Raw genomic sequence first — 14,059 nt, forward strand, 5'->3', positions numbered from 1 at the left:
TACCGGGACAGGTAATGACTTTGAGAGACCGATTAATAACAGAATTACAACATTTTAATGCTACTCGAAGTGTTACAGATGATGTCTTTCTTCTACAGCTTAGTTATCATATGATGTGACATTGAAATAACGCTTTTAATTAGCCTGTCCTTCGCGAACAGGCAGCTTACTTCCGTACCACGGGAGATCCTGTACATAGATTCGTTGAAGGTTCGGGGCGCCCGGATATACGAGAATTAGGGCTATGTCGCCGGACGACAAGGGTCGAGCTCGAGGGCGTGTCTTGCGTAAGGATCCCGGAGAATCGCGCGCGAGACTCGGTCGCCTCCTCAAGTCGCCGGTCGCACATTCGTCATAGATTAGGGGTCCCGGATGCATGTATCGGGGCTTACGCGTTAGAATAAATACAGTGGTACGTAGGGACTACTTCCGGCAAACGGGTACGTCCGAGGGTACCGACTCGGACGGGAGCAGGAACTACTGTCGGGAAAGACCCGGCTGGCGCCCAACAAAAAAAAACCCGGAGAGATTCGTGTAACGGCGCCGGGCAAAAGAGTTCGTTATCACGACGCGCGCATTATAGCTGCCGTCGAGCGGTTCAGATCCGCCACCTAGAAAGCATTTCGCCGATATCGCAAGCGAGATGACTCTTTTGATCGCTTACAGGATCTCCCGTAGTACGGAAGTAAGCTGCCTGTTCGCGAAGGACAGGCTAATTAAAAGCGTTATTTCAATGTCACACCATATGATAACTAAGCTGTAGAAGAAAGACATCATCTGTAACACTTCGAGTAGCATTAAAATGTTGTAATTCTGTTATTAATCGGTCTCTCAAAGTCATTACCTGTCCCGGTACTCGTATNCTCCCGGCTCCCCTCCGAATAGTCCGCGAGTATCGAGGAGGATGCGAAACAACCACGACGCTCTACGCGGAATCGCGAAGGATTCGACTCGAGATAAAGATACATAAAAATTTAGCTAGTTTAGGCGGATCCGCTGCCGCTTAAGGACGAGTGCCGGGAACAGTACCTCCACCGACGCAAACGCGACTTTCGGTGGACACTGTCTAATATTGCAGATTTGGTTCGTAATTGACCTGTTATGTATGAAACCACATTAGTAGTCTTCTAATAATACTTCGCTTTGAAATTGCATCGTTTTAAAGACGATATTTGACAGTATTTTATACGGAAAAGTGATTGCTCTATAAATAAAACACATAAATTATTTTATCACCTTTGTTATTTATCGGGCATATGACGCCCATTTTCCATTCCACAGGCATACGTTCTTTGTTCCATACTTCGTTCAATAGGCTCCCCATTTACTTTTTTACTTCTGCACTTACTACTTTAAGGGGTTACACCACAGTAGAAATTCCAAAAAATCGATTCTTTTTTTATTGGCTTAAAAAATCCTTTGAACCCTCTAGAATAAGAGACAAACGGTTTTATATCTGCCAGAAATCGTTTTCATTGAAATTTCGAGCTCTTTCTCGACCCCTCCCGACTGCTCCGAAACGACTACCTGCGGTAAATACGACACCTGCTTGTCGGGTACAGCATTATGTCTTACCATTCGATTTCTAACTTCTCTAATACACTAATAGATGTCGTTAGAAACATTTTCAAGCATTTTGAACACAAAGTACGTTAGTACAGCGTCCTTTGATGTTGAGAGGAGACGTAAATTTTGCGTGGAAGTTATTCGAAATCACGATTTTCTTTTGCAGTGCTAATTTTTCACACGTTATTTGTAGCCTTGACATTTATGTGAGTTACAATGAGTGAAAAGAAAGTGTATGCAAGCCATAAAGGCTCAAAAATATCGTATCAGACGCGGCGACGGAGCAACGTGACGAAACGACGACCGTCGAACAGATATGAAGCGGAGGAAGATTCGGCCGGTGTCAGCGCTTCGGCAAAGAAATTGAAAGTGGATACTGACGATATCGATATACAAAGTGAATTTGGTTACCGAATTATAAACTTTTTTGCCGTTTTCTCTGCCATTTCGGAATATGTGAAGTGCAAAACGTGCAACTCTGATATACGATTTCTCGAATCAGGTACGCGGGGTTTAGGCTTCAAAATAACCGTCTGTTGCCCGAATTGTCCAAAAGTTGAAATCCCGAGTTGTCCATTCATACGAAATGGATATGAAATTAACCGTAGGATTGTACTAACAATGCGACTATTAGGAGTAGGGCTAGCTGGAATAATGAAATTCTGCGCATTTATGGAATTGCCACGGCCTATATTTCAAAGTTGTTACGACCGTGCAGTAAATATGATTTTGATCGCAACGAAAGCCGTGCGAGACTGTAGTATAAAAAAGGCAGCAGAAGATGAGAAGAAGAAAAGTGAAGAAAATGGATTGCATACAGGAATAACTGTATCTGGTGATGGTTCCTGGAGGAAACGAGGATTTTCGTCTCTTTTCGGGATCACATCATTGATCGGATGGTTTACAGGGAAAATTGTTGACATTGAAGTGAAATCGAAATACTGTAAAGCTTGCGAGCACTGGAAAAATAAATTAGATACTGCTGAGTATGAAGAATGGCTCGAAACTCATGCCGATCAATGTCAGTCGAACCATGAAGGCTCATCGGGTAAAATGGAGGTAGATGCTGTCATCGAGATGTTTCAACGTTCCGAAGCTTTACACGGACTTAAATACGCAAATTATATAGGTGATGGTGACAGTAAAACTTTCAAGGGGATATTGGATGCAAAACCGTATGAAAATTTTGAAGTGTCAAAAAAAGAATGTATTGATCATGTACAAAAACGAATGGGCACTCGGTTGAGAAATTTGAGAAAAAAAACAAAAAATCTTGGAGGAAAAGGAAAATTAACTATGAAATTAATTGATCAGTTAACAATTTATTATGGCTTGGCCATTCGACGGAATTCAAACTCGTTGGAAAATATGAGAAATGAAATCTGGGCGACATTATTTCATAAAATGTCAACTGACGAAAATCCACAGCACGAAAAATGCTCAGAGTCTTGGTGCGAATGGAAGAAGGCGCAAGCAACGGGTTCCTTAGACTCCTTTCATCATAAGCCGGCACTATCGAACGAAGTTTTTGAAGCCATCAGACCAATCTACGAGGATTTGAGCCGTGACGAGTTGCTGAATCGTTGCTTGGGAGGCTATACGCAGAACAGCAACGAAAGTTTTAATTCTACAGTCTGGCACTTGGCTCCTAAAAATTATTCAAGCGGAAAGAAAATATTACAAATAGCAAGTGACATTGCTGTTTGTAATTTTAATGATGGACTGATAAACGTTTTAAGAATAATGAAAGTGATGGACATGAACATTGGACCACAATCCTACAACTTTTGCTTAGAGACGGACGCTGCTCGAATACAACGCGCGGACCGCTCTTTGACGGACGCAGCGAAAGAGGCTCGCTCCAGCATAAAAGCGTCCAGGAAAGAAAACGAGGAGGAGTTTAGCAACCTGGAAGGTCAGCTTTACGGTGCTGGAATAGCAGATTAAAGGTAAAAAATTTTTAATAATCCAAATTTTTATTTTATTATGTTTGAAACACGAGTCAAAACTTTAAACGCGTTTTTCTCGAAACACGTTTTTTCAAATCGGCACGCAGCATAACTCAAACAATTTTCTATTTTTTCACTCCAAATTAATATCACATCTTTAAAACAACATTCCGCATAGAAATACGTAGCCGATTTTCGATAAGTTAATATTTTGATTTTTTAGGTACAAATAAGTGCCCGTTTTTTTGGTAGTAAAATGAACTTTTTTTTTTCAAATGCTCGCCAATTTAACAAAAATGAATATTTTCAAAATCCCCTACGTATTTCTATAGCTATACTAATGTAGCTTAAGAAAAAATTTTTTATTTTGTTCCAGATTAATTTTTGCTGCACTTCTACTGCGTGCCGCGGAGCCCCTCCAAAAAAAACCGTTCCGCAGAAACGGCTGTTGGGCAGCCATTTTGTAATATTTTTTAATAAACAAAATTTTTTTTTAAACTTCAAAACATGCTTAACAACATCCTTAAAAAGAATTACCCTTTTACTTTTCCTTCCACTTAAAAAAAAATCGCAAAAAAACGTTAAATTTTCGCTCTCTACTGTGGTATAACCCCTTAAATAACCCTCCTGACAGATTTTTGCACCAAGAGCTCGATTATTTTTCAACATCTTGACGGCTATAGCTATTTCCATTCATATTGGAGGTTCTATTTCGTGGTCTTCCATTATTCATTTCTGTTCCCTTGGTTGCCTTACACCTCTTTCTTCCTCGTTATTACTTTGTTGTTATTATTAAGGTGATCCGAGAAAAACTCTCTCCATCTTTCCATTTTCCTTCTTCCGTCCGTTATCAATTTTCTTTCTTTTGTGCGGCAGGCTATCGTCTTCGGGCAAAAGCATTTTCTCATATTGTTAACTGTTGTATATAACTTTCTAAATTTATTAGTTAGGCTGTGTTTCTTCATTTCTTTTATTCTCTCATTTTCCTCTCATTCTCTCACATTCATCTCTCGCTTCCTTCTCCTATGCGTTCGTTTCTCATTTCTTCTTTTTTTTCATAATCTTGCTTGTACGCTTTTATATTCCTTGTTAATATTCGTTTGTGTGTTCTTTTTGTTTACTATGTTCTTTTCGTTTGTTATCTTTCCACACTCTTCATTAAATCAGCTCTCTTTGCTTCACATCAATTGCTTCATTCTCTTTCCTACTGTTTCCTCGGCTTTCTTGCGTATAGCGTTTTTGCATTTATCATTTATCATATCCACTCCGTGTTCTCTTAATTCTATTGTATCTGTGATATATCAAATTTTTTATCAATTGCACGACAATATTCTTCTTTACACTCCGCAGACCCCAGTCGGTACGTTTCGTACCCCCTTTGACTTGTTTTCTTCTGTTCTTTCATTGTAGTGATCCTCGATCTAATCTTCACTTTCAGCTTAGCCTCCATTATTATGTGATCAATCTGGTTCACTATATTGTATCCCAGCAACACCCTGTACTTGTGAATATCCTTATGTGAAAAAGAGGTTTTAGCTATGACCATGTTTTTGATGCAGGAAAATTGATTAGTCTTTTTCCATTGCTATTGTTTTCTATTTGCAGGCCATGTTTACCGATTGTCCTTTGGTATATGTTCTTTTTGCATATTTTGGCATTTATATCCCTCATCAGCGTTCTTATGTCATATTTAAAACACTTCTCATACGCTCTTTCTAGTACCTCATAGAAACAATCTTTTTCTTCCTCGTATTTCTTTCTGTAAGCGCATGTCCGTTCAATATGCTATACATCCTAAATCTGCCTCTTATTCGAATACTGCATAGTCTTCCACTAATTAAAGTGAAATTAATGATGACGATCTATATTTCCTTATTTTTATTTATTATTATTATTTTTTATTTATTAGGAATGCAGTTCCCAGGTTGCCCTGCTTATCGTTGAAGCTGTAGTAGATAATACATTCCCTCGGATTCAGGATGTCTTTTCCCATCAATCTCACCTCCATATTGTTACATCTACCTTGTATTTTTTCAGTTTTCTTGCCAGCGCTTTGTCTTTTCTGAGGAGCGCTCTGACATTCCACGTAGCAAATTTCCAATCCTTGATCTTTGAAAAGCCAGATCGTTTCTGTACTTGTCCGTCCCATCCGAGGCTTCTGCTTTGTGGCTTTGCAACGGTGAATTTTTTAATGGAGTGGGGTTATTGGCCTCAAACCGATTCCCTTTTTCGAAGATATATTCCTTCCTCTCTCGTCAATATCTGATTTTATATTGCCTCGGTATTGGTTATTCGGATTCTTATAGGGTTAATCAGATAACAAGATCTACCATTTGTTGGTGAGAGTAGGAATTGAATAGGAGAGGCTCTCTGACATTAACTAGATCTACATCATGCGAGGTTGGATTAAATATAACCGAGCCTTTTACAAAAAAATCATATATTTTTCAAAATTAATTCTAATTTATATTTTTCTTATTTTTCTACATAATCCCAAATCTTATCTATACATTTCCTCCAACGACCTGGTAATTTTCTAATCCCGGGATCATAAAAAGTTCGCGGACGTGTATCAAACCAATTGCACACGAATTGCTGCACCTCCTCGTTCGTTACGAAGCGCTTTCTAGCAAGGGCTTCCGTGAGTGGCCTAAACATATGGAAACCAGGTGACAAGTCTGAACTGTAGGGTGGATCTTTTAGGACAGCCCAGTGCATATGGGCAAATTATTGTCGTGTTACTGCTGTGGTATGTGGTCTGGTGTTGTCATGGAGAAGCAACACACTTCTGATCGGAATGCCGCTCCTTTTTGACCAATAGGCAACTCGAACTTGGCTAAGAAGATCACAATAATAGGCAGCATTAATGTTTCGACGTTCTTGAAGAAAATCGACCAGCAGAACGCCTTTAAAGTCCCAGAACGCTGTAGCCAAGACCTTCCCTGCAAACAACGGCATCTTCACTTTCACCGGTGCACCCCCGGTCTTCCATCACTCCGTACTGGCCCTCTTCAAAGATATAATGATGGACCCAATTTCATTGCACTTTACGGTTTTTTTCCAAAAAAGCGTCATCTTCTTCCTCGTACCTCGTTACGAGCCTCCGAGAAATTTCAAACCGCACGGCTTTCTGCTCTGCATTAAGGAACTTTGGAACCCAACGAGCCGACATTTTTCGAAATCCCAACTCATTGCGAATGATTGATTGCACACTTCCATAATTGATCTTAAGTTTCTGAGAGATTTCAAGAACAGTTAAGTGCCAATCGCCTTCAATGAGTTCTCGAACAGCCTCGGTGTTCTGCGCTGTGATGCTGGTGCAGGGACGGCACGGGTAGGCAATGTTTTCAAGACGCTCTCCTCCTTTCTTAAATTCGTTACAGCACAGCTTCACCCGAGCCTATGAAAGGGTTCTTTCCCCGAACTGTGGAAGTAAACGGCGCTGAATTTCAGCAGCATTTATATTATCGTTGACGAGGAACTTAATAATAACACGTTGTGCAACTGCAGGGTGTACCTCTTTCTCGCTCATCGTGATTGCTACTGAGAGTAAGAAGCACGTGGCGCCCCAACGTTACTGCTTTCCACATGACCCCCTTCCACTGCCCAAAACATTGCAGACCCCTCACGCCGCCGACCGACACGCAATTTAAAACGGCTCTTTTATATTTGATCCACCCTAGTATTTTACGCGTTCGCGACTCTTTTAGACATCACCACCGACTTCGGTATTTCCTCCTTTATAATAGATTCTCTTTTCTGGAAGAAGTGCAATTACATGACGTCTGTTACGGAATTCTTGTCGCCTTCTTCCTTACTTGGGTCGTCGGAAGAATGGAAGAGCCCTCCTCGGTCTCCTCTGAAGTCGTATATCTGTGGGCAACATCATACTGTCAAGTATCCAAATATCTGACGTACCCAAAAAATTTCATTATTTCGTTCGGTGTTTTCCCGACGCAAAGACATTTATAATTGCTTCCTTTCGGTTATATTCCGGGCATAATCTGACAAATTTGGTCATTTCGAGATTGTAGACTTCTTACTAATATACCTGGTCTACCTTAGCGCCAAATTGCACCTGCTGGATTTTAGTATAGTGAAAATTCAAATTCAATTTTGTTCGTATTCTGCGCACCCCATATTAAACTATCCGAGAAATTTTAAGAATATTTTATTTCTCTGTCCCCTTAACAATGGATCCATGATGTTTTGTCCATTTTGATTTCTATCACTTTTTGCCATCTCTTTAATAAAAAGAAAATTCCGTGCTCGTAAAATAACTTGAGCTTTCCTTCGAAGAATATAGTCAGGTAGTTTTTAACCTCTTCCAACGAATTGAACTCTTTATCCCTCAAGGAGTACTGCAATGCCTGGAACAAATGATTGAAGGGGCAATGTCTGGTGAATTTTGAGAATGGGACAAAACGTTTTATTTATACTCAATGAGTCTTCTGCAGACCGCCAATGAAACATGTACCCTTAAGTTATCATGCTGAAAGACGATGCCTTTCTTAATCATCAGTTTGTAGCAAGGGCTTTCTTCAGATCAACAAATTGATCGCAATATTTTCAGAATCAATCGTGAATTCTCTGTAAAGAGGCCAAAGTGGATAATCCTGTCCTGTGAGAATTTTGGTACACTCTAAGAAAGTTTTTATCTACTGCTTGTTTAAGATAGTTCTCGAGTGGCGTGGGAAGTTTTCGTGACTGTAGAGCATCTTTGAGTTGGAAATCACCATTATGAAATCGCACAAACCATCGAATAAGAGTTTAATTTTATATAATGTCTTTCTCGTAAACGTCACAAATTTTATGGATAATCTCGACCGCGATGTTTCTTTTCCAAAAACAAAACAACATAAAGTTGTGTAAATGAAGCTTTTATCTGCCCGTCAATCCATCGATCCGTCCATCTTCGCGATCACGCAACATCGATCCAATATCGCCTGCTCTGTTTATCAATTCTAAACCCGGACTTAAAAGAGCAAATCTTCTTTCAAACGAAACCTCATCTATCAATCTTGGCCTATGCTCTGCCATGCAAACTAGTCACAAACTTGATAGATAGCAGATATTTTCAGGAATTTTCGGATGGTCCAATATTTATTTGTGTCATTATATATATATATATATATATATATATTATTAATTATATATTAATTATATTAATTATATATATATATATATATATTATTAATTTATTTATTTTTAATTGTTTAATTTTTCATTTTATAGGCCGTACGAGTCAGAAAATTAATTATTATTTACTTTAAATATATGTTCACTTATTGTTTCGAATTGGCAAGGCCTTCTCTTGGCGGTCTTTCAAGTTCCGAGATCTTCGGCTCCGATGGAGATCGCCGGTACACTTCAGGTTGACAAGTGTTGACTTGCTTTCCCTTATAGACAGTCTGTATCCGAATTGCTTAATTAAGCTGCCCTTATGATGTAGTGGGCTCCGAAGGGAAGACGTTAGTTCATACGTCAGAGCTCGGCCAAATCTGCACATTTAATCTGATTTTCAACTTGCTCCGCCTATCGCTATTCCCCTTGTCTCCCCCTATGCGCGGGTCACAAGTCGCGCAAAGCTCAGTAACGTACGACGCGTAAACTTGTTTCTAATAGCTATTCCCTCTGTCTCATTCTTCCTTTCTTTGGCTTTGAATTAGGCCTTCCAATGGTCTTCATGTTTGTGCGAGACGTCATCCTCCCCACAGTTGACTGAACTGCCGGTAACTGGGAAGAAGAGGAGAGGAGCTCCCTTCATCCTCCGCTTGGAGATAAGGGATGGGGGCGATGCCACCTTCCGTAGCCTTCGACTTAGGAGCCCTGCCAGCAAGGGCTAAGTCCCCATCACCGGAAGGAAGGTTCCACTTCCATGGGAAGCAGAGGGGAAGCCGATCTACCAACTCCTCTTCTCTTTAAATCCTTAATTTCTCTCTGGAGGCGATCATTTACGACCTCTAGCGCCCTTTGAGGGAATCCAATTTTTTCAGTTTCTCGTGGAGCTAGGCCTGTTCCTTTTTCCGGTCAGCGACTTTTGCCTCCGGAGCCGCCTTGACTTTATTCAACAAAGCTGCCGCGCCCAGGTAGAACTTTGAGCCCGCCTATCATTACCCTAAGTCCAGAACCCTCATCGCTTCCTCCAGCTTCTTTGGGAGGTGGCGAGGGTCCTTGCCAAGTCCTCGTGACGGCATACCGTCTAAGTGCGAAGCATCCACTCTTCCACCTCTTGGAGCAGACGCCGCTCTGATATTTTCTAAATTTCTTGCTCAGTGAGCTATCTACCATAATATTATAAGATTTTGAAGTGGTTGCCCGAAAGGGCCTCGTCTTCCTCCTATTCCACATTTAACCTCGACTTCCAGTCAGGGTGAAGCTCCCATCCTACCACCCTTTATGACTCCGCGCGGCGAAGAACTTTATTTTGGAGGATTGTCCGGAGCTTCCATCTGATCTCTTGGTCACCCTCCTTGAGCTGCCTCACACAGACCTCCTCATTGCCCCTGTATCATTTTCCTCCGGCGATAAGGGCATGAATAGGGTCGTTTAAGATAGAGCCAGCACTAGCGCGCAAACATACAGCGAGTCTCTTTGTATTAGGTGTACAAATGAATAATCCAAATGTTTTTAACAGTTAAGAAATTAATTTTAAAATCAATTGCATTTCACGCTTTTTGCGGTTACGTAATGTTGGCATATATTGTTATTAAAAATGATATTCAGTATGGTAGAAGGCCCAACAAAATCTTCAAAAGTATTTATTGCAGTAGAGTCAAACATGACAACAAATAGGGTATATACTCGACATTGTATTCTTTATGAATTCCTACAAGGAAAAAACGCTGCAAGAGCATGCAAATTAATTTGTTCTTTTTTCGACAAAGGTGTTGTGTCGTACAATGTGTGCGCATTTTACATTAAACGATTTAAAAGCATTGATTTTAGTTTGATCGACAAACATCATCCAGGAAGCCCTCGAAAATGCGACAACGATGATTTGGAACAACTGTTTGCTAAGAATTCGGCACAAACGCAAAAGGAGTCTTCAGATCAGTTGGGTGTAGCGCAGCAAAACATTTCCAAACGCTTACATAATGTTACGCCCGTGTTTTGATGCCCGCGATTTTAACGCACTGAAGGCACAGCTGATTCTCTTGGCAACGAGTCGTAAACACCAGATGATCAGCGTTGATAGATAAACAACGGGTAAGAGAAATTCTCTCTGGGGCGGTCGAGTCGTCGTGACATGTGCGTCGGTCTTTCGCGAGAGAGAGAGCTTGAGTCTGCGTACTTCTTTGTGAATAGCAAATATATAGTTGAAGATGCTTCCCATATAACGTTGTCTCGTTTTATTTCCCCGCGCGAGCGTAACATTTTGGGGGCTCGTCCTAAAAAAAAAAATAACGTCCGAAATATGTAAGACAAAGACGTCGGGAAACGATCGTCGGCGAGACGGAAAATTTGAGATACGTGACCGCATGTGAAATATGAAAGGTATGAATTAAGTGGTATGGTAACGGTGCGTTCTCCTATAAAGACGGAGTCAAGCGGCGGTGTTTGCGTCAAATGAGGGAGCGTCGCGTGCTACAGAGCTGGAGGATACGAGTGCGTTGACAGGGCTTTCTCCAGAGACGGTTGAGCAAGACCTTCGGACTTTGTTGTGCGAACTAAGAGAGATGCGGGAGGAACAGACACGTTTACGCGGGGAGTTTACCGAGGTGCTCCAGCGTTGCAATGAGGGATGTTTACAACGACGAGAAGTCCAGCTAAGTTCTTCCAATAATAATTTTTGTCGGGTCACGGAACCGAACGTCGTTGTTGTGGGACTAAGCGTCGCTGTTGCGAGTACGAGTGTCGGCAGGGAGGTTGATTCACACGTCGAGTTGGGTTTTAAATTAAAATTAGATACTTACGACGGTACGAGTTCTTTGAGGGAATATTTTTCGCAATTTGATTTGATCGCGCGCGCGAATTCTTGGAATGAGGCGTCAAAGACTGTAGCGCTTGCTTCGTGTCTTAGGGGAAGGGCGCGTTCGGTGTTAGAAGCAGTTGAAAATGTGGAAATTTTGACTCTTGAAGAATTCAAGTTTAAATTAGAATTACGTTTCGGGAAGGAAACATTACAAAATTTTTATATGTTATTTACAAATCGGAGACAGAAATTTAATGAAGACTTCGCTTCCTTCGGAATGGAACTCGAAAGGTTAGCGCGTTTGGCCTACCCTGAATGCCCCTTTCCGGTTCGAGACAAAATTTCTTGTGCCCAATTTGTTTCGGTGATTTCGGACGGTTTTGTTAGGAGAACATTACAATTGGAGGGAGTAACTTATCTGTTTCAGCGATTGAGAGGGCTAAGGCGGTTAAAGTTATTCAGGAAGAGTATTTTGGAAAAGGGAGGGAAAGGAATTTTTACGGTAATGTCAGACAATTTTTTTCCAGTCAGAGGAATTTTATTAACAAAAATTTTGAAATGAGAAGACCGGAAGTAAGTAGTGGGGGAAATTTCAAGCCGAATTTGAATTTGAGAAAATCGGGGAATTCAGTAAAGGAGTGTTGGCAATGTGGAAAATCAGGACATTTTAGGGCGGAATGTCCGGCATTAAGGTTGGAGGGTCAGAAAAACTAGGTTTTGCCGAATGGAACAGGCACAATTCGGCAAAAAGGGAAGAGTCCCCGGTTTATTATAAGTTAAATCGTGTTTTTAGTAATGCTTTCTGCTTTAAAGGAAAGCTTGATGATAAGCTTTGTAATTTTAAGATTGATATGGGCTCAGACGTTTCTATTGTTAGTAGCAAATTTGTGGAAACTTCAAAAGAAGTTTTTCCAATTGGAAATCGTCGTTTAATTTATCCAGCTGGAGAAATGGTTCCGGTACAGTTCGGAACAAATATAAGAGTGAGCCTGGGAAAATGTTCTATAGATTTGTTTCTGTTTATTGTTGATATGAAAGAGGATTGTCTTTTAGGAGGAGATTTCTTGTCATCTGTTAATTTGGAATCTTGTCTTCGTTCAGTTTTAGGAGTTCCTCAGTGTAGCATTAATAAAAATGATTTTGTGTGTGCTCAAATTAAAAAGAGAAATGTTGTTCCTTCGTTTTTATTGGAGTTATTTGAACGAGATTCAATACATTTGAATTCTTCTCAAAAGGAGTCTTTCGCTGAATTATTATTTGAATTTCAGGATATCTTCTCTGAAGAAATTGTGGCTGGAAATTGCGATGTTTTGGAACATGAAATTAAACTTAACAATCCTCGGCCTATTAAGCAAATTCCTCGCCGAGTTCCTTTTGATTTGCGGTTTGATGCGGCCAGGATTATTAATGAAATGAAAGAGAAGGGAGTTATTGAAGGATCTCAAAATCCTTGGGTACCTCCTGCAGTTTTGGTGAGAAAGAAAGATGGTTCAATTCGCTTTTGTGTTGATTTTAGGAAATTAAATTCAGTTACAATGAAGGACTCATTTCCTATTCCGCGTATTGATGACACGATCTATCAATTGTCGGGGAATTCTTGGTTCTCAACTTTGAAAAGTGGTTATTGGCAAGTTAAATTACGTCCTGAAGAAAGGGAAAAGACAGCTTTTTCAATTGGGAAAGGTTTATGGCAATTTACAGTTTTGCCTTTTGGATTGTGTAATACTCCGGCTACCTTTCAAGACTTATGGAGCAAGTTTTGCAAAAGTTTTTGTATAAATTTTGTTTAGTTTATTTGGATGATGTGATAATTTATGGTAAGACTTTTGAAAGTATGATTGAACGCTTAAAGGCTGTTGTTCTGCAATTAAAGTCCGCTCATTTAAAATTGAATCCTAAGAAATGCGTTCTTCTTGGAAATTCCGTTAAGTTTTTGGGCCATATTGTTTCAAATGAAGGGATTTCGAAAGATCCAGAAAAAATGTCTGCTGTTTCGGATTGGCCGATACCTCAAACTAAAAAACAACTTCGCAGTTTTCTTGGATTTTGTTCTTATTACCGGAAATTTGTGAAAGGTTTTTCTTTGATTGCAAAGCCTTTATTTGTTCTTACTGAAAATCAATCGACATTTATTTGGTTTTCCCTATGTCAAGAAACTTTTGAAAAATCAAAACAATCTTTGATTGCTTTTTCGATATTGTCTTTTCCCTTGAAGCATGGGGAACTTATTCTTGATACTGACGCATCGAATTTTGGTATCGGTGCAGTTCTATCTCAGATTCAGGAAAGTCGAGAAAAGGTCATTGCTTATTTTAGTCGGGTTTTAAATAAATCTGAAAAAAATTATTGTACTACTCGTCGGGAATTATTGACTATAATAGAACTGATTAAATTTTTTCATTATTATTTATATGGTCGGAAGTTTTTAATTCGTACGGATCATGCTTCTCTTAAGTGGATTATGTCTTTTAAGGATTTAGAAGGAAGAATTAGCGCGTTGAATGGAAAGATTGCAGCAATATAATTTTGAAATTTGTTATCGAAAATCTTTATTGCATAATAATGCTGATCGCTTATTAAGACGCCCTTGTGCTGAAGATAATTGTAAATATTGTTCTAAGATTGAGAT

At 39.9% G+C, this 14,059-nt stretch overlaps 1 protein-coding gene across 1 annotated transcript; it reads left to right on the forward strand.

Annotated features, from left to right (window-relative positions):
- The first annotated feature begins 1,404 nt into the window (after positions 1-1,404).
- Positions 1,405-4,109, forward strand: LOC106743176. Its single transcript, XM_014616757.1, has 2 exons — positions 1,405-3,515; positions 3,892-4,109. The coding sequence occupies exon 1, from the start codon at positions 1,783-1,785 to the stop codon at positions 3,511-3,513; it is 1,731 nt and encodes a 576-aa protein (XP_014472243.1). The 5' UTR covers positions 1,405-1,782; the 3' UTR covers positions 3,514-3,515; positions 3,892-4,109.
- The last annotated feature ends 9,950 nt before the right edge of the window (positions 4,110-14,059 follow it).

This window comes from Dinoponera quadriceps, unplaced genomic scaffold, assembly GCF_001313825.1.
Source record: "Dinoponera quadriceps isolate SergipeBrazil2010 unplaced genomic scaffold, ASM131382v1 scaffold1100, whole genome shotgun sequence".
Taxonomy (NCBI): domain Eukaryota; kingdom Metazoa; phylum Arthropoda; class Insecta; order Hymenoptera; family Formicidae; genus Dinoponera; species Dinoponera quadriceps.